The 25,003-nt window shown below is 45.0% G+C and overlaps 1 protein-coding gene across 1 annotated transcript in view; it reads left to right on the plus strand.

The window, feature by feature from the left end:
* The first annotated feature begins 337 nt into the window (after nt 1–337).
* Nucleotides 338–25,003, plus strand: part of bsf (bicoid stability factor) — a 56,490-nt gene continuing 31,824 nt past the window's right edge. Inside the window, exons 1-14 of the mRNA XM_075699758.1 lie at nt 338–555; nt 5,178–5,344; nt 6,311–6,555; nt 7,751–7,809; nt 9,223–9,309; nt 9,877–9,915; nt 11,591–11,783; nt 14,141–14,317; nt 15,407–15,509; nt 17,905–17,942; nt 18,566–18,754; nt 19,797–19,884; nt 22,802–22,896; nt 23,853–23,910. Coding sequence (XP_075555873.1) covers nt 410–555; nt 5,178–5,344; nt 6,311–6,555; nt 7,751–7,809; nt 9,223–9,309; nt 9,877–9,915; nt 11,591–11,783; nt 14,141–14,317; nt 15,407–15,509; nt 17,905–17,942; nt 18,566–18,754; nt 19,797–19,884; nt 22,802–22,896; nt 23,853–23,910 — 1,684 coding nt within the window. The 5' untranslated portion in view covers nt 338–409. The remainder of the gene's footprint in view (nt 556–5,177; nt 5,345–6,310; nt 6,556–7,750; nt 7,810–9,222; nt 9,310–9,876; nt 9,916–11,590; nt 11,784–14,140; nt 14,318–15,406; nt 15,510–17,904; nt 17,943–18,565; nt 18,755–19,796; nt 19,885–22,801; nt 22,897–23,852; nt 23,911–25,003) is intronic.

The following is a 25,003-nucleotide window of genomic DNA, read 5'->3' on the forward strand; positions in this document are numbered from 1 at the left end:
CTCCAGGTGCCTTTCTAGTCGCAGAGTGACTAATCGTGTTGCCTCGCAAACTATTCTCGTAGCGTTAAATGAATTCGTGTCGTCTGCTCTCGTCATTTTCCCTCGCGTTGCTCACAGTACACAACCAAGAAAGTAGCACACGAGCCGGTGGTCAGAGGGAAGAAGTTGATACGGAGACGCGCGTCCTCGAGGATTAGTGCTCATGTGGCATGGAGGAAAGAAAATTCTCCATGTCATGTGGCACACAAAAATTTTAGTCGTGAATGCGTGTGTATGTTTTACTATCATCATCACTACTTACCAACGTTGGCTCTTTTTCACGCGCTCTCCATTATAGCCGCATCAATCCAAAGCATTAAAATCCCTCAAGGGAGTGCGAAACACGCCGAAGGGCAGCCGGCAAGCAAGAATGGCTGGCGTAGTGCGTTCTGTACAAAGTTTTACCAAAGTTCTAAATGCTTGCCGTCTGCTTTCACGGATTGCCTGCCCACCTCGTGCAGCGTCGTATTACCTCTGCAAAGATCAGCTTGCGATCACGACCTATGTCCCCGAACGGTAATGATGGTGGGCACTTCCCCACGTGTTTTATATTTCAGCTGAACACTATTAAGGAGTTTACAACCCATAACTATGCATTGGTCTGTATTGTTTTTTCGTTGTCTTGTACGCACGATCAGTACTTCTCCTTTGGCTTTGCCTGTACACGGTATCCTGACTTTGACTTGACTCAAAACGGCGGCTAGAGGACAGGAGCTGTTACAAACAGAAAAGCAGTCTATCGTCATCATGAGTTGCGTGAACTAGTAACACTGCACATGATGCGCTGGTTCCCTCGTAGCTGCCTGCGCAAGCTTTCTAAAAGTAGCCCAGTGTCCGTGCTTTCTGAACCGATGGCCAAAACGAGATTTGATCCGGTCCTCTCTGAGTGTTCCTTGCAGCAAGAGATGACCGTCAGAAGCTGTTCTCTTGATAAAAACATTTTCTTTAGAGGTCGAGAAGGTGAGGCTGATTTCGTTGGACATCCATCGGTCAAGTCCTGGCAGAGGCAGTGCCCGTGGTGTGAAAATTTGCCACAGTCGTCGTGGTTTCGATGATGTGCGCACCGTTCCGCACGAAGACACAAACAGAAGCCGCACTTCAAGTGATCATTCAGCTGATCAGCTTCACGCCGAACTAGCGCACTATTGTGGGCCACGGTTTCGTGTTACGAAGGGTGGATTTCACCATTCAAAGTGCTAACAACTATTGATAGTGCCATTCATGGTGCATAACGTTTTCGCCTCCATGTATGGACTGCCTGAACAGTGTGCAAATTATAAGCTGTTCACATGGGCAGGCTTAATGTCGGATGGATAAATTTTCATTAGCCTCTTGCAGAATGCATGCTCCCATTCCTGACGCCTGCGTTCACCAGCACATGAGTGCAAAAAGGTTAACTGCCTTATAATTTACAGCCATTTACAGACCAACTTAATGCCATTAACTGTTTAATGTATTTTACTCATTTACGTGTTTTAATGTTTCATTTACTTGCAGCATGCATACTCCGGCTATCATTGCCTGAACCACACATTGTTTCTTCATTTGTTTCAGCAACTTACTCAGTAACAAAATTGACAGCCACGTGAAAAGTCTGTTCAGGAACTGTATGATGTATTGCTAGTAAGAAAGACAGAAGTAAACACTAAAAGAAAAGTGAATATTAACTCATATAGTTGTGCTTTGTCGTTTTCTTGTAGTCATTTTCCACTATTATAGTAAGGGGACATCAAACTTATATATATATATATATATGATCTTTAATTTTATGTCAGACCTCCATATAGGAGGAAAGGCTCCACCATCACTGTTGCATTTAGTGCCATTAATTTTGGAGATATAACAGCACCCAAAGATGTCATTAAGCAACTTAAGGCATCAACCACAAGGATACACACAGCACACAAATGTTAGTACGGTAAATAATTTTTCTCCCAAATTAGAGTCTTGTTCTAACAGGTCAAATGAATGAGACAGTGACATTTACCAAAGTGGCCCTACAACCACTGTGGCCACAGGTCATAAAAGAAGAGTAGTAGATAAAATATAATAGTAGTAGTAGTAAAAGAAAATCAGTATATTGCTTGAAGTACCTCTTGTGCCAAGCATGAGCAAAGTTTTTGCTGGCATGAATCTAGAGTTTATTAATGTCATTTTTACAATGTGTCTTGTGCAGAGCACGAACACAATACAACGACCTCCAATCTTTTTGGCTCTGTGTATGGTTTGAAAAAACCACATGGGGCACAATGATTCTTGAGCACTATAAATAATAAGAGAATGCATTGTTCCAAACATAAGAAGTGACATCCGGTAGCTCAGCTGGATAAAATCTGGCCTCTGAAGTCTTATTTAGACTATGCTTAAAAAAGGAGAGGGAAAGAAAAGCACATATCTAAGCCCTCAGAGTGCCCTAAATAATTTAATATTCAATTTACCATAATATGTTTCAAGCAGACAACGATGCTGATGGGTATCCCCAAGCTAAAGCTTCCTCTTAATCAAGTTTTCAACATGTAACTTAGCAATAAAAAATTGTCACAATTCCGTAAACTGCACCTAGGCTGAAACATTTAAAGCACATGTATTACACACCACCCTGTAATAAATGTTTTTGCAAAATTCTCGTATATATTGTAACCGTTCCTTTTAAGCTATGAGCACAAATATATTTGCCAATTTTAGTTACTTAACAGATGCAGTTTATTGAACTGCAATATCTGTTTTGTTTATCTGTATAATATCTGTATCTGCAACAAAAAACAATACTTGTCTTTTGGTGCAGAGTTACCTATTTGTTCAACTTAGAGGATGGGGGGTTCAACTTAGAAAATTCTTGGTTCTTTCTTCTATTTTTGGTTCTTTAATCCAGATTGTACTTCCTAAATTTGGTAGAATTTAAAATTATCTCTCATATCCAGCAAATTTCATTTAAATCGGTCCATTGGCTTAACGAAAGCATTTCTTCATTTTACATGTGTTTGAATATGGAAATCAAAGTTAGCCCTGAGCAATGCCGTGTTAAGGCAAGTATGAGTTGTATATTTACGCTATTTATAGTACCCTCAGAGTTGTATATTTACTCTGAGGGTACTATAAATAAATAAATAAATGAGCTCACCGCTTCTCAATGCTTAGGTACAGTGTATAGTATAAGCAGCAGTCGAGCTCTGGAGAGACTGCTCATGATGTACAATAGAATAAGGGAGTACTGACATGATATTTTCGGCACTCTTTTCTTTCTTTATTTATTTATTTTCTCCTTGAGCGATGGTTCTAGACCTCTAAATCCTAGTGAAAAAAAAAAAAAAAGATGTGGGCTGTATCATGGACGCAGCCACAGAGAAGCATGTGAAACATATTGTGCATGCTGCAGATGGTGTATTGGCACCAAGTTACAGAAATGACATAACCAAATACACAAGTTTCACTTATCCGTGCATTCGAAAACTTACACGACTAACTTATGTTACAGCTAGTGGGGGTCTTGCGATCTAACTTTGCAAGCATGCTCTCTCCCCTTCGTAGAGATTGTTTGGGCACTAGGGCACCTGAGACTGCTCTGCCCTAGATAAAACCCTAGATAGTCCCTAGATAAAACAATTTAAATCATTTTATCTTGGCACCTTACCCGGCTCTGCTCGAGCCTGCCGCACTCTTGGGTGGTTGGGGCTCCTGTGCTTGCACTCCCTATGGTGTCAGACGCGATTCGCTGTGTTCAGAGGCGTTGGATATACCTTCGTTTTGCCTGAGTCGTTTCCTACCATTTCTGGACCCTAACGTGTGAACGCAAAGGGCCTGTAGCGGAGAAAACCTCAAATTTCTGCAAGAAATTGCACACTTGTAGGCTTTATAACCCCTGATAAGCACCAGTTTGAGTTTGATGGTTTATACTTGACACAGGGAGCTCTCTCAAACACTACCATTCCTGCTTGGATGGACAAACGTACTGCTGAGCTGCTCCTCTCTGAATGCTGCCCTCTGCACCAATTAGGTTGCCTCACCACAGTGACTGCTGCGCATAAAGCTAAATTTAGCTCCGGTTGTGTCATGCAGGGCGCAACAGTGGTGCCGCCATTGGTGTAAATTAAAGAAAGCAGTTGTCCAAGTACACTGCTTTGATGCTCACCAGGAATAATGTCACAGAGAGGAAAAGCGAAAGTTATTGACAACTGTTAACTGTTGGAGATTAGAAAGAAAATCATGAAGCCATGACAGAGTTAGTGAGCCCAGGTTCAGCACAGATTGTTTAGATATCAGATGACCATGGGCTACAAGATGGAATGTTTTTGAAAAATCTAGAAAGATGCAGTCTATTTGTTTGTTACTGTTCATGTTAAAGTGCAAGTCTGATGTGAATTCTAGTAACTGGGTTTTGCTAGAAAATCCTTTCCGGAATCCATGCTGTTTTGGGGTAAAAGAAGTTACTGCATTTAATGTGAGAGGCGATAACGTGCTCGAGCATTTTGCAGCAAATACATGTCAGGGAGATTGGGCAATAATTTTCACTTCAACCCTTATTGCTGCTTTTGCAATAAACGTTCGCTACACACGGTAATAAACCATGTGCAACAGATTATCTGTGTATCAAATGCAATAGATTATCTTCGGCCAGTTTCTGTTTCGGTTCTACTGTGTCGTGACGTGATGATGCAGAAGGCCGTCACGTGGAAACGGGACACTGCCTGGTTTTGACAAACGCTCTGTCGTCTGCTACGCTGCTGCATCGGCCATCACAGTGACTAGCAGCATAGTCAGAACAAGCCGAAGCGGCCATCAAATGTGGCAGTGGTCTGCTACCATGTGATGACCGCATTCTGCATCATAGTGTCAGGACACAATAACCTCTTAGGAATCGAAACTGAAACTGGCTAAAAAATAGCTATTATATTAAATTATTCCGTGCATTCTGAGGCTTTTCAGCATTCTTTCTAGGGCTTAGATAAGGTCTAGAACATTAATTTAGTTCTAAAGAACAAAAAATGGTTAGTCGGAAATGTTGCATTGGTACTCGCGTAAGGAAGTCTCTGGAAGTCTGTTTCATATAAACTAAGCACCTAGAACTGTACTCTCTCTGCTGTACTCAACAGCCATAAATGTGATGCCTTTACTTATAAGTGTCTTGTTCTTTGCTATAGGAGGGCCACTGTATTGGCAGCTGCAGCGAACAGAGAGAGCTCCTCCTCACAGTGGCAGAGCCACCAGCTAGATCGGGCACTGCAGCGCATTGACAATGAGGTGCGTCGCACGGGCCGGGTGGCGCGCCGGGACTTGGACGATGTGCTGTCGCAAGCTAGCGCCCTCGGTGAGTGGCATCTCGTTAGGAAGAACATTATGCTGTATGCTCTCGCAGCGTGGAATGGCATTCGTTCTTGACGGTGGGCAGGCAGTGTGCGTGCCCGTCATTCCATGCAAACTGCATGCTGTGCACAACTTCGCAGATAAATAAGTGTACATATAGGGTTCACTGCAATTTATAAACGTCCTATTTACATCTAAAGGATTAAGGTTGAGATGGGTCGTTCAAGTTTCTGAGGCTGATCCGATCCGTCTGGACAATTGCTTTTGTTCTGCGTGGCATTTGCAGTGTGGATCTTCTTACCTTCATTTCTGTGTTTGCGACAACTTCAGGATCTGTTGCCAGTGGCTGTGCAAATAGTTGAATTTTGTGCCAAAAGACAGCCATAAGTCATCCTCATTACGCAGTAGGTCTACTCACTAGGGCTAACGTTTTCTTGTATGTATACCTCAAGAAATTCTTTGCGTAGAAAGATGATATTTGCTGGAATATTACAGATTCTTTGCATTGAACATTTATATTGAGATTTTTCTGTTCTCTCTGCATGAAGCAACATTGGCATTTTCGTATAACTTTATCTCTAACTTTTAAATTTTTTGTGTATGCTGTGTGTGTGTGTGTGTGTGTGTGTGTGTGTGTGTGTGTGTGTGTGTGTGTGTGTGTGTGTGTGTGTGTATATATATATATATATCCCTTATTAATTTCTTTTTTTTTACTGAACATGTTATCTTGGGCTACTACCATTGGAAAAAGAATGTATTCCTCTACAATTTGATACTATACACTTTATTATCAAGCATGCTTTGTGAGAGGAAAAAATATATATTAACTGGACTGCTGCTTTTCCCGTAAGCAGGAAATTGTCAACCGTGGCGGAACAGTCCTTGTGTTCCTTGGTCAAATTCTTGTTCGGCCACTGTCAATCGCTGTTGTGTCCCTCCAAGATGAGCGTTCTCGGCCACCGTGGTGCAGGGCGCCTCTCGGGTCCCCAGGGTCTGCTCCTGGTGCGCATGTGCGGGGCCTTCCTGCGCGAGGAGCCTCCGTCCGAGCGCCAAGAACTGGCACGGGCAGTCTGGGAGAATCTGCAATCGTTCAACTGCCCGCTGGACGTCAGCCACTACAACGCCCTGCTGCAGGTGTACTTGGAGAACGAGTTCCCCTTTTGCCCGTCCACTTTCCTGGCCACCATGGAGGCTGCCTCCGTTCAGCCCAACAGGGTCAGCTCATTTCCTGGACACTTGGCTCGCTCAGTCTGGCCGCGGTAAAACATGTCCCGAGTTGGCACAAGCCACGGTGGGGGCCACCACGGCAGGGCACCTTTCATAGACAATGGGCTGCTTTAGGCCATTGAGCCCATTCCACGCTTTTCTGAGCAGGCATAACGTAGCAGCATGTCAGCAAAGGGGCAGGCAACAACACTCCCAAGTCATGAACCAACCAGCCCATATGCATATGCGTAGCTGATAATTTGATTTCATTTTATTATCCCTGTTAGTGGGAGTTGTTACATAATAGCGCTCATACTCAAGTACATACGGGAACAAGAGAAAGCACAGAGTGAAACCTTAGTGTAATGAACTCGCTTGTGCACTAAAAATAGTTCATCAAACACAGTCAAGCCTCAATACACCGAACATAGGTATAGAATTATCATATATAAAAAGTAAATGTAAAATTTGGTTGTTCGTGCATTATTTCAGTGGGGTCTTCTCATGCTATAACGAAGTTAAAAATGCGGGACGTGACATGGTATTGGTTAAAGCAAAACAAATTTTTCTTTTATGCATTGCTCGAAATATGTAGTAAGGCAGGAAAAAATGTCAAAAACAGTCATGGACCAGTTTTTTGGACACCTTGTTGTTAGAATCTGTGTGGTGGTTAGGACCTCCTGGTGGCACCGCTGCCTACCCTAGAACCAGTGTTAAACACAACCGAAATCTTAGACGCCTCAAGGTGTGCCACTCAGTTGTTCAGATATGATCCGCAAGCACCACACTGCAAACATGGCAGCAGCAAACAGAGTTGCCTCCATGTCAATTAAACACGAAACCGCAAGGTTGCAGACGAAGCAGTGGTTAGCCTTAGCAGGTAAAATGTAAATGCACATTTGCAGAAATGCAGTTCTGCTGTCTCAACATGCCAATGTCAGTTGTTGAGGGTGCTACGAAATTCGGGTGATCAGAATATTCTATGTGCCTTCCACGAAATTTTTCTCATCAGAGTTCTTCTCGAGAGATGTCCCCTATCTCGAAGGATGGTGTGCCGAGCAAGTCGGTATTCCACTCATCTGTCTGAGTAGTCGCCTGGAGTATTTGGTAAAAGCTTCTTTCAACCATATTTTCTCAGGCACAACGTCAACTAGGCAGCTGTTGACCAGGCTCGAAATGATGTGGTTTTTTTGTGTGTGTGCAGGTGACATTCCAGAGGCTGATCCATCGGTACTGCCAGCAGGGAGACATTGGCGGTGCCAGGTAATTGTGCAAGAATTTGGTCACTTCATTCCCGCCTCTGCATTATTCCACTGCCTGTTGTATGGTACAGTAATATCTTGTTTATGAACCCTCATTAATTAAATAAAATTGGATAATCTGGACGTATGTGGCCATGCATCAGTTAGTAGACGTTACTTTCAGAGTGCGTCGGGCACTAGCGTCCATAGTCAGCAGCGAGAACTGTACGGGGAAATTTTTTCGCATTTACTGTCACACGTGACACTGGTGGGAGTGCCGTGCTTTTATAACAGCACTGTCACCATCCATGATTGCATTTGTAGTGATCATGGATTTACCTGTGGTGATTGGGGTGGTTAGTGGTTTCTTTTTGATTAATAGCAAGATGCATGCATTGGCACAAACACGATTTGAGCCATCAAGAATGACAAACAGTTCTACTCCGACCTGCGCATTCACTTCAGCCCCACCAGCTACCAGCTTACTTGTGACAAAATAATTGGCATGTGTGCACACTAGTGAAGAGCACGTCAAGTATGACATGTCTTACACCAGAGCGAGCGTTTATTAGCCGTGAGATGATGCCAGTTCTGGCTTCCATGCTGATGTTGTGCGAAATAGAAATGGGCGGTGTGGATTTCTATGGAAGAAATCCACACCGCTTTCTGTGGAAGAAAGGTGTGGAAGTGAAGGCGCGGTCATGTAAGAATTTGTTTATAGTTTCCTAAATAGAAATTAAGTAAATTCGTACATTTCTTTTTCACTCCTGTGAAACGTGAATTAACAAGGTTTTTATGTACTGAACTAGCATAGGGTACGCTCTTCGGCTGGAAGTCTGTTGTCTGTACACTGGGGTGACATGTAAGAGTTGAGCATGCTTTGTAATCTGTGTGCACCTCTGACCCTTGAGTTGTGGCACATTTAGGCTCCTGCTTTGTCCCGCACTCTTTGTTTGCAAGTAAAAAGCTGCCATAGCTTCCAAGGGTCGATTGTGATGAAGGAATATGAATGGTTGCAAAACGTTGGGTTGAACTTGATAAACCAACCAGGCCGGTTTTGGTAGAATTTTTACCAGTTGTAACAGGGCTAAGCATAGCTGGCAGCGATCTTGTAGCTTCTGAAAGTTACATACATGTTCCTGTCATTGCTAGCAATCATATGTGAGGGTGGGTTGTTATGTGTGTTGTGTGCTTTGTCATTCAGTGTTGCAGAAGAAATTGCCAAGCTTTTCTTCCCTGTGGAACCTCTGGTTTGAGTGCATCAGTTGGGGAAATTTCAGTGTGCATAGACGATTTGATCTCACAGGTTTTCTTGGATAAAATATGCTCGGTTTGTTGTCGTGCAGCTTAATTATTGTGCTTCAAACAGGGTATGACAGCTGGTTGCTGCAGATGCCTTGCTAATCACTCGTGTGGCCTTGTTTCAACATTGCAGCAAGATACTGGAACACATGAAGAGCCAAGACATGGCAATCAACGAGAAAGTCTTTAACTCGCTGGTCCTGGGCCACTGCCGTGCCGGGTAAGCCCATACCTGCCAACTCTCCCGAATTCTCTGTAATGTTTACGAATCCGGGCTCGTTCTATTATGTTACGAGTGTTGTGTTAAGTTCTGCGAAAAATGTAAAACCTTTCGTGATGTTTTCGAGCTCGTGAAAGATGCGGCTGTGCAAGGTTGCAAAAAACGTGCACGAAAAAGAAATTGTTATCTGTGGGCACGTGCTTCTGCTGTGTCTACTTATATTCTCGTTTTCTTTCTGTGGCAACATTGCACCAGAAGTCAAATAGTGAGAGTGCCTGTCGGCAGGACCAGGCGGTGAAAAAGCGTGGACTGGTGTCACTGTGACTGTGAAAGTGCTGTGATCTTCGATATCCATTTAAATTGTAAAGTTGACCCCTCAATATCCATCATGAGTTCTCCTAGTCTCCTAGTTATTAATGAGTACAAGCAGAACTGTCGGAGCCATTTTAGGGTCCCTCTACTAGTCTCTTATAGTGTGAAAAACTGTCTATTTTTGTTCTGCAACTTGCTCTAGCCTGTTTTGGAATTTGTGTTGCACACATTCCTGACCTTGTGCTCTTTTTGCAGGGACACTGAAAGTGCCTGGAATGTCCTGGAGGTGATGAGGTACGTTTATTGCTGCTCTTGTGGGGGCACTGGCTGGATACCACCCCCTGCCAACACTGCCAAGTTTTGCAGAATGCTTTATAAATTTAGACTCCTTTGCGATATTACAAATGCTGCATCAAGTTCTAAGAAAAATTGATTCTGTTCGCTAAGTAAGTTTTGAAAGGTTGGGCAGCGCAAGATTACAAAAGGTTGCTCTGTGTGTCTATCCTGTGATTGTGTCTAATGTCCTGGAAGAACATCAATGAACTTGAATGTTAAAGGGACACTAAAGGTTACTATTAAGTCAACGTGGACTGTTGAAATACCATCACAGAAACCTCGAAACGCTTGTTTCGTGCCATGGAGAGACTTATTTTAAGAGAAAATGCGTTCTGAAGCGTCCGCGTACCTCTAGCGCAGTTCAAATCGCCCGCCCTCTGATCGAGGAGTACTGACATCATGGTCTCATAGTGACGTTGCGGCATCGGTGAGTAGAACGGCGTCCGCAGACGGCGCTACGGCTTTTCTGCGCAAAACGCGAACGCGCGGCCAGAAACAGCCAAGACAGAGCCGACAGCAGAGCGAAAGCGGGAGTGTGGTGGCTAGCGGAATGAGAAACGAATTACGTACCACATTACGTCCCACGGCACACGGAGAGTCCGTTTTCGTTAAACTATAGGCTGCGGCGAGCTCGCAGTGTGGTCGGCGTGGTCTATGAGAAGCGACGAGCCTTTTCGCACTCGCAACAGGGCATAAAAATGTGCGAATCGACGCAAAACTCGGCCTAGAAACGTGCTTCGCCACAGCCAGGGCTCAATACGACCCAAGCTGGCACGACCCAGATGTCGTTTCCCGCACCGCCACCAGGCGCCGCTACTATACCTCAAACTCCAGCGCAAGACGCCCATAAGCTGGTACTTCATTCTGTGACGCTAACTTCGACGCTCGTCGCAATGGACCCTGACACCGACAGATTAGCTCGCGATGGTGGGCTCAACTTCAGCGATTTGAGCACCGACGAGCGCGACCTGCTGCTGAGGGCTCGCACTGCCGGCGTCGTTGCGTACTACGACGGCGGCCTCGACACCGGCTCTCCGGAGCGGGAAAGCAACGAGGGCTTCCCACGACATCACATGGACGTGGCATTCTCGCTGATTGTTCCAAATGAAAGTTTCGCGAGCCAGGAGAACCCTCACAGCACGACGCGATAACGAAACTGCTGAAACTCCAAAGCGTGCGCGGCACAGAGTCGAGCGCGCAGAGCGAACCTTTCGAACACCCATATTACTGAAGGGTAACGTCAAAATGTTATTTTTTCTTAGAATCGAATAGACGTAGACAAGTAGCATTTTTTTCCGTCTTATAATCGAATGAAATGATATTTTTAATACGAGTAGTTGAGTATTAGTAACACAAATTATGAGGAGTCCTTTCGTCATCGGGCTAGTACCGGAATGTCGCTGGGGGGTCTCAAATCGTGTCATGCATTTACCTCAATTTCTCGGTTACTAAAGCTCTGTTCGCGATTATATTGACGCCTTAGACGTTCTAGAACATTGCTCTACCACTTTAACTTGAGTTTCTGGTAACCTTTAGTGTCCCTTTAATTGCACTAATGTAGATAATCTTCCCCAAAGGAGGCGTCCTGCCTGATTTTTGAGGAGCAGTGATGCATTAAGCAAATGGATTGCAGGAATGCACAGCTGGAGCCAACTGCAGACACATTTCACGCACTGCTGGTTGGCTGTGCTGAACGAGGTGACCAGGCAGGCCTGGAGCGAGCGCTACGTGAGGCCGACCGGGTCGACGCCTTCCTGCCCGATGAACTGCTGCTGGACGTGGTGCGCGTCCTAGCCTGTGCAGGCCACCACAGCATGCTTGATATGGTACGATGCCACTTCCTTCCATTGTTAGCTTCCTTGTAGTCTGAGTGTGGCATAAGTTCTCTGATGCAGGAGTCAAAGTAGACAACTGGTCGAGTTGGTTTCGAGGTGTAATTGTAGTTTTGCGTAAGAAACCCAGGACAACAAAGAAAGGGCGAACTGCACAAGGCTTTGGTCACATTCTTTTATTCACGTTTCACTTCAATCGCAGTCTCTTTTCATTGTCTAAAATTTTATGCGTCAATTACAATTACAAATGCAGGGTTTTGAGAATTGGGTCCCGTAACCCAACAACTGTAAAAGAAATCTGACACCAATCCATCTTCCTCGACTTGTTTCCAGAATTTCTTGAATGTGAAATAATTTTGCATCGCATTTTAAATTTCAAAAAGTCATCATGCACTGCAGCCACACTTCTGTAGTTTTTTGGCCAGATAAATGCCATCGAGGTGGGGGAGCTAAGATAAGGGTCCTTCTAAGAAAAAAAAAACAAAAAAAAAACAGACGATTGCGATATTCTCTGATGCGAAATTTGAGCTCAAATCTATACGTGTTTTCATTTTGCAATATATTAGCTGGCACGGATAATCTGTCTCATGCGGACACTCCAACTGGAGTGTCGTGTGGCGTGTCTGCCTCGCTAAATGGGATATCACGAGAGGCAGCGCGTGGGTGTGATTCAGAGCAGCCGCCGTAGACACATCTCCGCTCTTGCAGTACTTTGTTTCCATACAGACGACGTGCGCTACTTTGGCGCCATATTGTTGTCATCGTCGCCGCACAGACCGTCTTGCATGGCACTACGCTTTTCTTCTCGTGCTTTCCTTCCACGAACTACGAGAGGAAGTTGTGTTCCTTCGTCGTGGGGAAGTTGTGCCACCAGTGTCAGCGGCGACAACACCCAAGGGAGCATCACATTGAGACTTACTCGTAGCCGCTTGCCAATTCCCCTTAGGAGCAGTGATCCCTGTCACACACGCTGGTACCGCAGACTGACCGCTGCAGCGGACGCCACGGACAAGCATAGCTCTCCCCACCTCCTGACACTCTAGCCTCCCCTCGGAAGTGCAGATGAGATGCCCACGCGGCTGCGGATGCTGTGGCCACCGGCAACTCTGCGCACGCACAGGCCATCTCCCCTCTGCTCCTTCTCCGCCTTCCACCTCGTGGTTCCACTGCACCCATTTTCTGCACTTTTCTCCTCCTCTCTTCACTGTGGGCTTTCTTTTCTTTCATCGACCGCTGTACTCAGCGTTCGCTTTAATTCTTTGCTGCAGAAGTTCTCTTGGTTACGCTGACAGCCACTCACCGCATGAGTGGGCTATGACGAGCTGCACTCTAAATGAGGTTCTCTCTCTCTCTCTCTCTCTTGCTCTCTCATTCTCTTTCATCACTGTGCGATTTTCTAACCCAAGACTTCTGTGGAGCTCAGTGCTTTTCATTTCTTGTGCTTGCGAGGGCAGTGTGTAACTTGACAGCATCAATTGACTCTGAATTCCTGCAAGCCAGGAGCCACCTATGAATTTAGTGACATCTGCCTGGTTGACTCCCGCTGCCTCATCTTTAACAGCGTTTTGTAAAGAACACGGTGGAGCATGGTGTATCTGGCTGTAAAAAAGAAAAAGAAGAAGAAAAAAAGAAAGAAAATGACGAAGAAAAGTGGGCGCAACCATCAACCCCTACACTCAGTCACCTCAGTGGCGGAGCAAGGTCAGCATGCTGCCTTCAAGTGGTGGCATGAGCCCACTAGCTTTCCTGCTGAGCGGCTGTGTGTGTGCCCTGGTCTAAGCAGCAAATGTAAAGCTAACATTAGTTAGCATTTCAGTTTCCCATCGGTCTCATTTTGTGCATTACCAAGGTACAGTGCCTGCAGTGCAACTGGTGGTGCTCATCATGCCAGTGTTGTAAGACGCCTGGCAGCTGTCGGGACGCTGTCCCCTCTTATTATTTGTCCTGGGCGTTATTGTGGGTCCAAAAGCAAAGAAAATTGACTTTTGCCCATATCAGTATAGATCATATGTCAGCCTCCTCCATAACAACCAGAAATTTCATAAACACTCTACTCCCAATCTAGCTCACGAAAAAAAATTTTAAAAATCCTAATATATATGGAAAACTACTTATTGCACAAAATAATTATTTTGATATTTGAAGTGACCATGGGGGGGGGGGGGGGTCACAATACATTAATGATGCAAGTTTGATCAAAATGTGCCCGTACATAGGAAATGTTTTTAAGTGGAGTATCACACCTCGGTGGACAGAGTGCCCACGGCACTCTGAGAGGCCAGATAGAGTCTCTGTGCTAATGCATCCTTAATGCTGCGCGAGTGTTAGCAACCACTGCGGGTGTTGTGCAGCTGCTGGAAAGGACACGGCGCCTGGCAGGCTACACCCAGGACTGCATCAACGTGTGCCTGCAGCTGCTGGCGCAAGGTCAGGATGAGGTGGCTTACCGCATGCTCCTCACCATGGATACGCCGCGCAACGAGTACCACGGAAACTTTTTCGTCGGCCAGATGGTGCGGCGAGGTCTGGTGAGCGACTTGCATACCATTTTATATTGTCCTCTGATGTTGCGACAAGGTTGGGCTGTTGCTGCAATGAAATTACCCAGTGGTGACGTTTATTCACTGCGTGGCCGTGGGAACAACCTGTGGACACTTTGTCTCCACACCAGAAACCCCACCTCTCTCCCTTCAGATTCCCACTTAGGAGGGTGCCGAGGAAGACGCTGCAATGACTGGCCTGCTGTGTACTAGTCTCCGTGAATCATGCAAATATTCTGTTAAAATAAATTTCCCACATGGCTTCTTTTGTGCACAATATTTCAGTGGAGCTGCGGGCTTACAGCTTGTCCGTGATGGAGCTCGGGTACAAACATGCCCTGACCACCAGAGGCAAAGGCAAAACCTGTTTACAGAATAGCATACATACTCATGTAGAGGTCGCACCTTCTTTTTTGTTTTGTTTTCTCCCCCTCCCCCCTCCTTCCACTCTTCATTTTGATGAGATGTGGCCTTTACACGGCAGCCAACAATTTTGGTGCAAGTTCTTTAGCCACGCATGGCCCTCCTGAGCTCTCCTTACCAAAAGAGTAAATTAAGTTGACATACGTTATTATTACAATCAAGTTGTTTGTAAGCACCTCTCTCTGTTTGAACCAGCGACGTACTTAGTATTTTTTTTAGCCAGCACCGATGTTGTGGCCGGCAGCGTGCTTGCTTGACATACTTCACAACCTTTAGCTTGAATGCAGCATCATATGCTGTTCGATGGTTTCTTCTAGCAGCGTGATCTGAAAATACGGCTGGCCAGACTAGCTGTAACTAGGTTGTGTCCTTGTCTCTCTCTTTCTCTCTTTCTCTCTTTTCCTATTTCTTTTTTTTTTCATATTTTGGGCTGAGATGCTTTGAATGCAATTCATGCACTAGTATATATGGTATTTACTCTTATTCGGAGACAAGTACACAGCGTACCAGTGACCAGCATCATTTTCCTCACCACCAAGCATGTGCTCTCTTTCATCAGTGTTGCCCGGAGCATTGTAAAAACACATTAGCACTTACTGCGCAAACTTCTGACATTATGTGCTGTGTGGAGGCTAACTGTGTGCCTTGGTGCAGCCCCTGGAACGTGTCCTGCACTACTGCAAGGACCTGCAGAGTCGGGGCCTCAACAGTCGTGCCCTGGTGCGCTGTGCAGAAGTGGCCCTTGCCAACCGCTCTGGTGCGTGTTCTCGTCTCTGCTGCTCACATTTACAGTGCTTGCTTGATTCTAATATACACTTCTCTTTCTGGAAAAGTTTATTAAAAGATGACATACACGTTAGGATAGGCAATGTCCAGAACATGGCGGCTACAATGTAATTGTGGCTCCTTCCCTTGTATCTGGCGCACGCAGTCAGCAAAAGCATAAACTCCGGGATTAGTTTCTGTTACTCATACAAATCTGTCCCTGGCATGTGAAGTTGGAGTATATAGAGCTGCCTATAGAGTATGAAATGAAAACTTCAATAGTTTGCACAAGATATTATCATTGGCATTCAAGATTTCTGCAGTCCAAACCAATCGACACATCAGCTGCAGCTTTAAAAGCTGCGATGTTGTCCATGCCCATTTTGTAAGTTCGTTAGGCCTCCATAGTTTGCAAGTTGTTTAAAGAAGGCAGTATCTCAAATGCTGTTGACGGAGCTTAAGATGAGATCCCATGGGCTGTTGATATTATGATGAGGATGCATCGAGACAGCTAAATGAGGTGATCCCCAGTCCACTGTTTCTAGGAAGCAATAAATTTGAATGTGATCACATTATAGGCAGACTACAGCCACTTTGTAGGTATCCGTCTGACAAAAAATATGGGCCAATCCCAAAGATAGTGCAGCCTGAAAAATGCAGCCTGCAGGTAGCGCTAGAGTATACTAGAACGTTTTTTTGAGTGGCACGATTGTTCCTTTCTGCATGTGGTATCGCCGGCAGCGGCGGTGCCGCAGTCGCTAACTATTGAAGGTGCATCATGGTAAAGCGCAGCACACGCTGAAGCACGGCCAGTCAGGAAAGCGCGCCTGGCGTCTGAGCAGATGCGCGCTCCAGACCGGCCATGGGTAGAGCTACGGTCTGCTGAGGGTGTTCAATAGTTGGCGATGACAATGTCGCCGCTGCGAGCAGTACTTCGCGTGACACTTGCGATAAGACAATGCACGCATGTGTCAGTCGGTGCACTGCCCATTTATTCTAGTTCACTGTAGCAATGCAGTCTAACCTGCGGACTGCAGCCAATCCCAGAGATAGTGCAGTCTGAAAAATGTGAGCCGGTCGTGAAGGCAGCGTAGTCTAGCACAGCGGTTCGAAACGCTAATTGTCACAAGGAAAGAATGCGAAAAACTGGCATGTGGCGCACATGCTAGACGTTTCAAAGAGTGGCTTTGGTACGAGAGAAGTATGCGTGCGATCGTAGCCTAATCGTTACAGCATTGGTCTACTATGCTGGAAGACAGAGGTTCTATCACACCATTGGTCACACCCTTATATATAGCATTGTAGGCGGACTTCACCTACATTTGGGGTAGCCATCAGAAAACTGTAGGTGTGTTGAGCGTACGGGAGCACATATCACATTGTTCATGAAATCGCAAATTTGTAAGACGTTCAAGTTATCATCACTTTGATAAATGAGAGTGTACTAGGTCACCCACGGGCACACATACGCACTGCTGTCGGGCCATAATAGTTATCACAATGTAAGTATGCTGTCGCATACTTAGAGAGTTAGCAGGGCTAAGTTCTAGCCTAGTTTGTTTTTTCCAAGTAAGAACAAATTGTCACATGCTTTCTCTTCTGCAATGAAAATCTCGTAAGCAAACAGTCAAGGCCATTGCATTTTTCCCTTTATGGCAGCGAAAACCAGCTGTACGTTACATTTGACAGTGCATCGTAATCGAGTAAATACAGTATATTCAGCATTGCAGGTTGGTTTGTATTTCAGAAAAGCTAGGTGTAGACAAGGAAGCAAAAGTCTTAAGTTGACATTGTGTTTGAATAGCCAGATTTTAAGTTGTACCAAATTTAAATCGACATAAAGAAAGGCTAACTGATTCACACATATTCAATTGTTCATGAATCTGAATACTAGGCCTTATAGTTTCTGTGACAACATGACAATCAAATGAATGAAATGTAAGAAAATTTTTCTGCACACAAGACTATTCACAAATTAGGATGGATAAGACGGCAGAAAGGAAGAATGCACATCATCTGTCTGGTTGTCATCTTCCTCCACTTCGTGTAAGCAACACATGACTTCCCCTCTGGGCAGAGCGTCATCTTGGCACGAACTTATGAGACCTTGGTTGAAGAGTATTGTTTGACTCTAGAGGTTTTGATTCAACACTAGATGGTAAAGAAGACAGTGAAGCAGTTTGCAGCAACACTATATCATAGTCCATATCACTAAGCTGCTGTAAAATTTTATAAGGTCCTATGTTGCATAACAGAAGCTTGTATTTCTAATGTAATCTAGAAAAATAGGGTTGGAACTGATTTGAATCATGTTCCAAGGCTTTAACAGTGGGTGCTCGTGTCGTATTTGTTGGTGCATCGTACAACTACAGTGTTCTCAATTGCAGAACTGGCCCTGCCACTGCTGCGAGAGATGCACCAGCAGGTGAGCACTGTGCGTTTTCTAAAACTTTATCTTTTTTACCACAATCAGTTTTTCCAAGAACAGAACGCCTCACCCTTTGACGTTTTCTTATCTTACTCGGCAAGGGAATTCGAGCTTGCCTAGACATCTGTCTTATAGTTGCAGAATACATGTGCAACCTCCTGTTAAATTTTTCTCTTTATTTCTTCTGTAGTAGTATTAAGAAACTGCTGATTTTTAAGCCGTCAGTCCACAGCTGTTTGTTCTGTTTATTTTGCGCATGCGTGATGCTTGAGACCATCTTGGTATCTCTGCTGAATAAACCTGTGCTGCTATCTCGTTTAAGCTGTACTACATTTGTGGAATTTGGCAGCCTATTAGCCGTGGAGGTCATGCCTACATCTATGTTGTTAAATGCCTGCCGATTGTTATGCTTTTTAATGAAGCGTTATTGCAGTCTAATCGGTGTTGATCTTTTGCTTTGTATAAGCTGTGTTTGTCATTTTTACCAATGCAATGCTATGCTAAGACTTGTGTGTGCCCACCTGCTAGGTCCTTTAGTAGACTGCAGCATGTTTGTAAATCAATAAATAATAAATTAAAACAAACCCGGCCTGCCTGTCCACTGCAACTTCTCTGTGCAGGGGATGCCGCTGCGGACGCACTACTTCTACCCTTTGGTCTTGGCTCAAGGAAGCAATGAAGAGGGCATCTACGACGTCATCAAGGCCATGGTGGACCTTGGAGTGGATGCCAACTATGACCTGCTGTCCGAATACGTCTTCCCAGCTGTGAACACCGAGGACGCTGCCACTGTGGTGGAGAAACTAAAGGTGGTTGCGCAGTTTTGCTCCGAGTTGCCTTGAGGCTCATATCATCAGCTTGTTTTGGTGAAGTTCAGTTCAAACTGACGAACTGTTTTGTTGTAACGTGCACCCTGATTTTCATACTAAAAAAAAAAAAATCAAGATGCGATATTTTTTACTTTTCGGTCACCAGTTTCATGGTGAGCTAGAGAAATAGCGATCTTTCTCTTGCTCGAGAAAATGAAAATCGACTTTGGTGTTACGTCTCTATAACAAGATCATTGAATGTTACTTCCTCTTCTGTGAGCAGGTCGGTGTGCTCTAGAGATAGCCTACAATCTGACTGTACATACAGTTTTGCAGTGTCATAACAAAGTCACACCCAATGCTAAAATACCTTCATTTTATGGAATATTCATTCGACTTATCAACTTACGTTGATAAGTCGAGCACACTCATAATGATCCCAGATATAACAATCTGTCGATTATAACCCCCACATTCATTGCATTTGCAATTTTTCCAACCCTGCCTATTGAAACTGAATCTAGATAGAAAGAACTGTTTTGAAAGTGCCATCCTGTTGCAGCAAAATTTCAGACCTGGTTGCGATAAAAAGGGGGTGCATGCGAAGTGATCCAGGAAAAAAATATTTCATAAATATTGCAATGGACTTTCCGAAGCACGAAAGCACAATTGTTCTAGAAAAGAATGCTGGGCCAGCATGAATGTGGCACGACACAACAATGCCACGCAAAGGTGGCAAGGAGAGGCAGTTTCCACACCCTTTCACTCTTTCTGTTGCTTGTGTCGCTGATTTCTGTTGCTTCGTCTGAGTGCTGGTCCTGCCAAAATTTGAACTAGGCTACAACAGCCGGCCCAAATATCTACCCTACTGAAGTTGCCGGGAGGTCGTGGTTTGTTTTTGCTTCATTTGCAGCATTGGTGATTGCTGCTAACGGGTGGCAATGACATTCTACCTTTTCAAACTTCAAACTTTTTAAGCCTAGGTGAAATGTGACTTGTAATGTAACACGAGCCATCACTGAGCTATTTGTGGCACCCACAGGGCCTGGGCCTGAGTGTGTCTTCTATTGTGAATCCTCTGGTTCTACACCACCTTCAAGCATCGAACTTGGACAAGGCCCTCGCTGTCGGTGAGTTATTGGCACTGCTAGTAGCGAAGGGGGGGGGGGGGCAGAGCATCTACACATCTGTCGCATCATCAAGACGTTTGAATAGGCCCGGGTTGAACGGTTGCTGGCCTCCAGTAGGGCATATCAGTCGTATTGTTAATGGGAAATGTTAGGCTTGTGCGAATATTCAATATTTTTAAATGTTCAATGGACTGTAATGCGATTTTATATTCTCTTTGGCTTGATTTTCAGTGTTCAAAGCAAACTAATATTTAAAAACATGTTTGATACACAGTTTCAGTTCCCATAAGTCAGATTGCATGGCATGGTCCTAGCCAAGACAATTCAAAGACTAATTCATTTATAGCAAAGAACAAAGAAGGAAACTCCTTGACTTACAGTAAATGACCAGTTTTTGCACCTGCTTTATTATTATAACATCCCCACAGAACGACCACCTTGATTCACATTGCGATCATCCGTTTTGTCACCGCGCACGCCCATCTAAAATCAAGCCAGGCACCTTACGGCATCCAAAACTTCTTGCATCATTAGGCCTGATTCACACAGCCATCACCTGCCCCCATCTCTTATGTCCTCCTCGTCCTGTCATCATCACAGAAATTATTTCCATCAGAGAAGAAACTGCCATGGAAACTTCGGTGTCCCCACAGGTGGTGGGTGGCATGAAGAAAGTTGGGGCCATTCAGGTTATCCCCTGAACTCCCACTTCTGTTAGTGAGATGGTTTCTCGGTTTTCCAAGAGCCATATGGCCACTGCGCCAGCACCTTGCAAAGCAGCACTGGTTAGGTCTAACAGCCAATGCAGGCGTGGTGGCGAAGGGCAAGTCGTCATGGGGAATACCAATGATCAGGCCTGAAATCAGGCGCATGCGTGGGCTAGACCAAAGGCCGTAGTAGCAGAATTTGGGTTCGGGGGTGGCCAGCTGGCAATTATAGCAAGCGCACCTACCAAGTTTGCCTGTGCTTTTACTGTACAAAACAAACTCTCTTGTACATAGAAAGCACTGACCTGAACTTATGCAATGCAACGTAATCTGCGGGCATCACACAGTCAAAGTGGCACTTCGTGGCATCGCAAAGATGGCTGAAGGTGAAACGTTCCCACGATGCCAACCATCGCAAAATTTCAAGTAGACCATAGCATAAGTAGCCATTGTAGTGCAACACTGAGCAAAAGCCTGCAAAAGAACCTAGCGCTGCTGTAGGTTCAAAAAAAAAAAAAGGAGAAAAACATACATTTTTGTATGAGCATATCTGAATAACAGCACTTTATCAGATTAAACAGCAAAGTAAACTGATGCTAGAGGTGAAACTTTCCTGCATTGAAAGAACTACCCTTTCTAGATTTTCTTTTTATTGGTAAAGGCTTTGTGCAAAGCCCATAACTGTTCAAATTATTTGCTTAAAATTTATTTGACACCAGTGACAATTCGTTTTGATTTCACTGTGAGCCAAGAAATTAGATTTGCACAAACCTAGCATATAGTACCATACCTACAAGTTCCTTTACTGAAGACCACTTGAAGTATGAACGGATGTACAGAGGTCATATATGTTAACAATAATGCAATAGTGCATCGCCGAAGCACAGCTGAAAATACAGTGCATGCAGTTTGCTTGCAGCGTGCGCATGCACACGCATGTTGTCAGCACGGTGAGAACAGTAGCGTCTGTAGTTTCGATATACCGGCACAGTCAACATAATCGGGTCGCAGCCAACGTGCTCCGACATGCACAACGTCAGGATAACTCTTGCTCCATCCACGCGTTGGTTGTGCCGACTGCACCAATCCACAATGCATTGCATGAGGAAAAAAAAAAAAGTGTGCATGCCACTTCGCCAACAGTCACAGATAGCCCTTCAAAGTGGGGCACGATTCTGTGCACGCGCCGAAGAGAGCAGCCAATGGCGCGTGCATCGGCAGTGTAGAGGGGATGGCATTTCGGCTGATGCTGCACAAGCAGCATAGTGTGACTGGCCGTGAGTGACGCTTGCCTGCTTGCCGTAAACGCAGGACTATAAATGCCCCTTTAGACACATGATCGTGCATTCATGTTAACAAATCTGAGCGCTGTACGTGGAAGGAGTCCTGGTGGGAAGCTGTGCTTTTTGTCCACCTTAATGGATGTGGACTAGTTGTTGTCAAGCGGGAATGCACAAGTGTAGAAAGGCTGGAGCGAAGCCAGATGTATCTGAAAAATGCATGCGTTGGGTGGCAGACAATACGTTCACAGAGACGTTGCTGCAGTTCATGTACGGTGCGGTTACAAGCTTTTATTTTATCCCCCACGTGCTTTGTGGCAGATCCTTTGAATAGGGGGAAGGGGGGGGGGAATGTGGCAGCGTTCGTGAAGCTGCACTCAAAGGCAAATTTATTAGTTGAGATGCTGTCAGTCTAAGGTTGGCCAGCTATATGCGACAACAGCAAATCTGAGCTATGGAGGGAAAACACAGGGGTGGAGCGTTTGTGTAACTCTGTCGAGTAGTTGTGTGATCTCATATAGCTTTCAGTTCGTGTTTTTATTGTGGTGTAACACTTGTAAAAAAAAACAATCAATTCATGCTTCGAAAGAAAGACTAGGCACTCCGTTGTAGTGTAGTAACAATAATTTCGAGGCCTCACCTTCATGGCTTTCTCAGCAGCATTCTGCAGTACAGTTTAGAAGCATTTGCACTTTTCTATAAATTGGTGAAAGACACACACGAGGCAAACCTTATGTGTAAAGAATGATTAACTTGGTCGGCATCTTCCAAAATATTATACTTAGGCATGGCAATCACTGGAGCTACGAATGATTGACAAATACAGAGCTACTTGGAAACAAGCTCAAATAACCGAGTATATCCGAGAACTTTGGCAGTGCTTTGAAATGCCCTGTCGATATGCCATAAGTCTCTTTGGTGTGGCTGCAGCGGAGCAGTTTCCAGTGAACTTGGTGCCATCGCTGGTAGTACCGTCTCTGGCTGCCTGCTATCGGGACACTCGCCAGGCTGTGCCTGCTGTCAAGGTAAGACTGGGTTTAAAATATTTCTGTCGCGTCCATTCCTGCAATAGGGCTTGCCCGCCGCCTGTCTCACGTGGGCACACAGGATTAGAAGTATGGTGCTTAGTGATTTGCTGGAACACTCTGCAGTGAGGGTGCAAGGCAGTGATTGCTGAGCATTTGAACCGTGGATTGTTTGGTAGATCCGTCGAACCGTACATTGCTGAGCTTCGGTTTAGTGTCATGCACTATCACACCTGATTCTGGAATGAAACAAGAGCAGCTGAGCGTGTTGGCTTGCGCTTGTTATAAGCTGTGCCGGATGCAGCCACGACAAAATCTTCAGCCACTCTGCTCATTAGTGTTTCGTGAGTGTGCCGATAGAGTGCTCATCACTGGATGCAGACGTAAAAAGAAATGTATTTTTAATTGTTTCTTTAGCACCATTTGCTCAAGCCCAGCGATGACGATTGCACATAATCAGAGGTTTGTAGCATTCTGCTGACACACTCGCAAAATGCCAGTGAGCCAAACGAAATAGTTACCAAGAACATACAAGCCATGAGCTTATTTACTCAGCTGCCAATCTGCAGCGGGTCATTGCAGCCATGTTCAGCTGGCACATCGCATACCACAATCCGGAAGGATAAAGTTTCGTTTATGCGCCACTCTTTCCTTTTTTTCCGCATTTTTGCAGTCCTTTGGAAGGGCCCAATGGTCTGTTGCATTACTCCAACTTACCCAGTACTGTAATAACTTCCCCTGTTCTGCCGGGCACTGTTGGCCATGAGGGCAGGCATTGGTTTCAGCAAAGTCATGCTTATAACGAAGTAATTTCAGCTCCTTGTTCAGCTTCATTACCCCAGAAATTTATTATATGTGCCAGCAAGGGTTTACAAGTTCTCAGGCATTGTTCAGTCTCCCATGCACTGAGATGTGGTATGACGCTGACATGCTGACATTTTTCGAATTTCTCACAGCTGCTGTCCATGACACTGCAAGGCCCTGAGGGCACTGCTACAGGGACAAGTCGCACAGGTAAGCCTCCTCTTGAAGCGGCACTAAAACACTTCTTGAACGCAGTGAGAAAGCATTCCCAATCTTTAGGCAGTCCTGCCGTGAGCATTCAAGCCAGGTTTTGTTCAGCTTCATGGAGTAGGGAGCCTACCATCTCCCATAACACAGTGGCCAACCAGTCTTGCTGATGTCTTGTTTTTCTTACCTTTTGGCTTCCCTGGGGCACCACTCCCTTCTCTGTTGAACTAATTTATAATGGTAACTCAACTTTCGGGTGATGCTTGGTGTGTGTCTCAATTTTTCAGACTGATCCACATGTGCAGTGTGACAAACATGAAGGCCGTGAACAAAGTTGTCCCCAATCAGGCATTCGAGTTACTGTATGTGCCATCCTGTGCCTTCACTTTTGTTGCTAGGGTGATTCGTTGTCTTTCTGTACGGCTGCTGGGTTTTGTTAGCTCGGCACCGAACCACAACTTTAGTCGCCAACTCGCAACGAAGTGGTGCTTGTTAGGCCTTGCAAAAGTAGGGGTACAAGGTAGATAGAGAAGCTTTTAGGAAGAGAAACAAGATTTTAAAAATTTATACGAAAATGTTGGAATAAAAAGCATGTATAGCATACCTGAGTAACCCAAGCACGCTAGGTGACTATTTGTCACCAGTCCGTTTCAAAGGGGATGCCAATAAATCATCATCATCATCATCGGGCGGGGTTGGCGAGCGGCAGTGTGTCACAAGCAGCTCACCTTTGACATGCTCATATACGATAACCTACATTGGAGATTGTCTGTGAGATCGCTGACATGGGCTGAACTGACAGTTGCATGCGGGAAAGAAGTACATGGCCAATCAGTTCACAACCACTGCGAACACCTACCAGATTTTATGTCCGCTTACTGGGCTGAACGGTGCAAGCTGATGTGTTGACATAAAGGTCCAATGGGAGGTCCAATGGGAACTTGCACAATACACATCAAGTTGCACGACAGGCGAATGTGAACTGTACCATGGTGTCAACCATCACTAAATTTTAAGGCGATGTTATTTCAATAAAGTATAGCATAGAAAAAAAAATCCTGTAAACTAACCTTCCATCGTCTTGGTGCTGTAAAAA

The sequence above is a fragment of the Dermacentor variabilis genome, chromosome 7 (genome assembly GCF_050947875.1).
Source record: "Dermacentor variabilis isolate Ectoservices chromosome 7, ASM5094787v1, whole genome shotgun sequence".
Classification (NCBI taxonomy): domain Eukaryota; kingdom Metazoa; phylum Arthropoda; class Arachnida; order Ixodida; family Ixodidae; genus Dermacentor; species Dermacentor variabilis.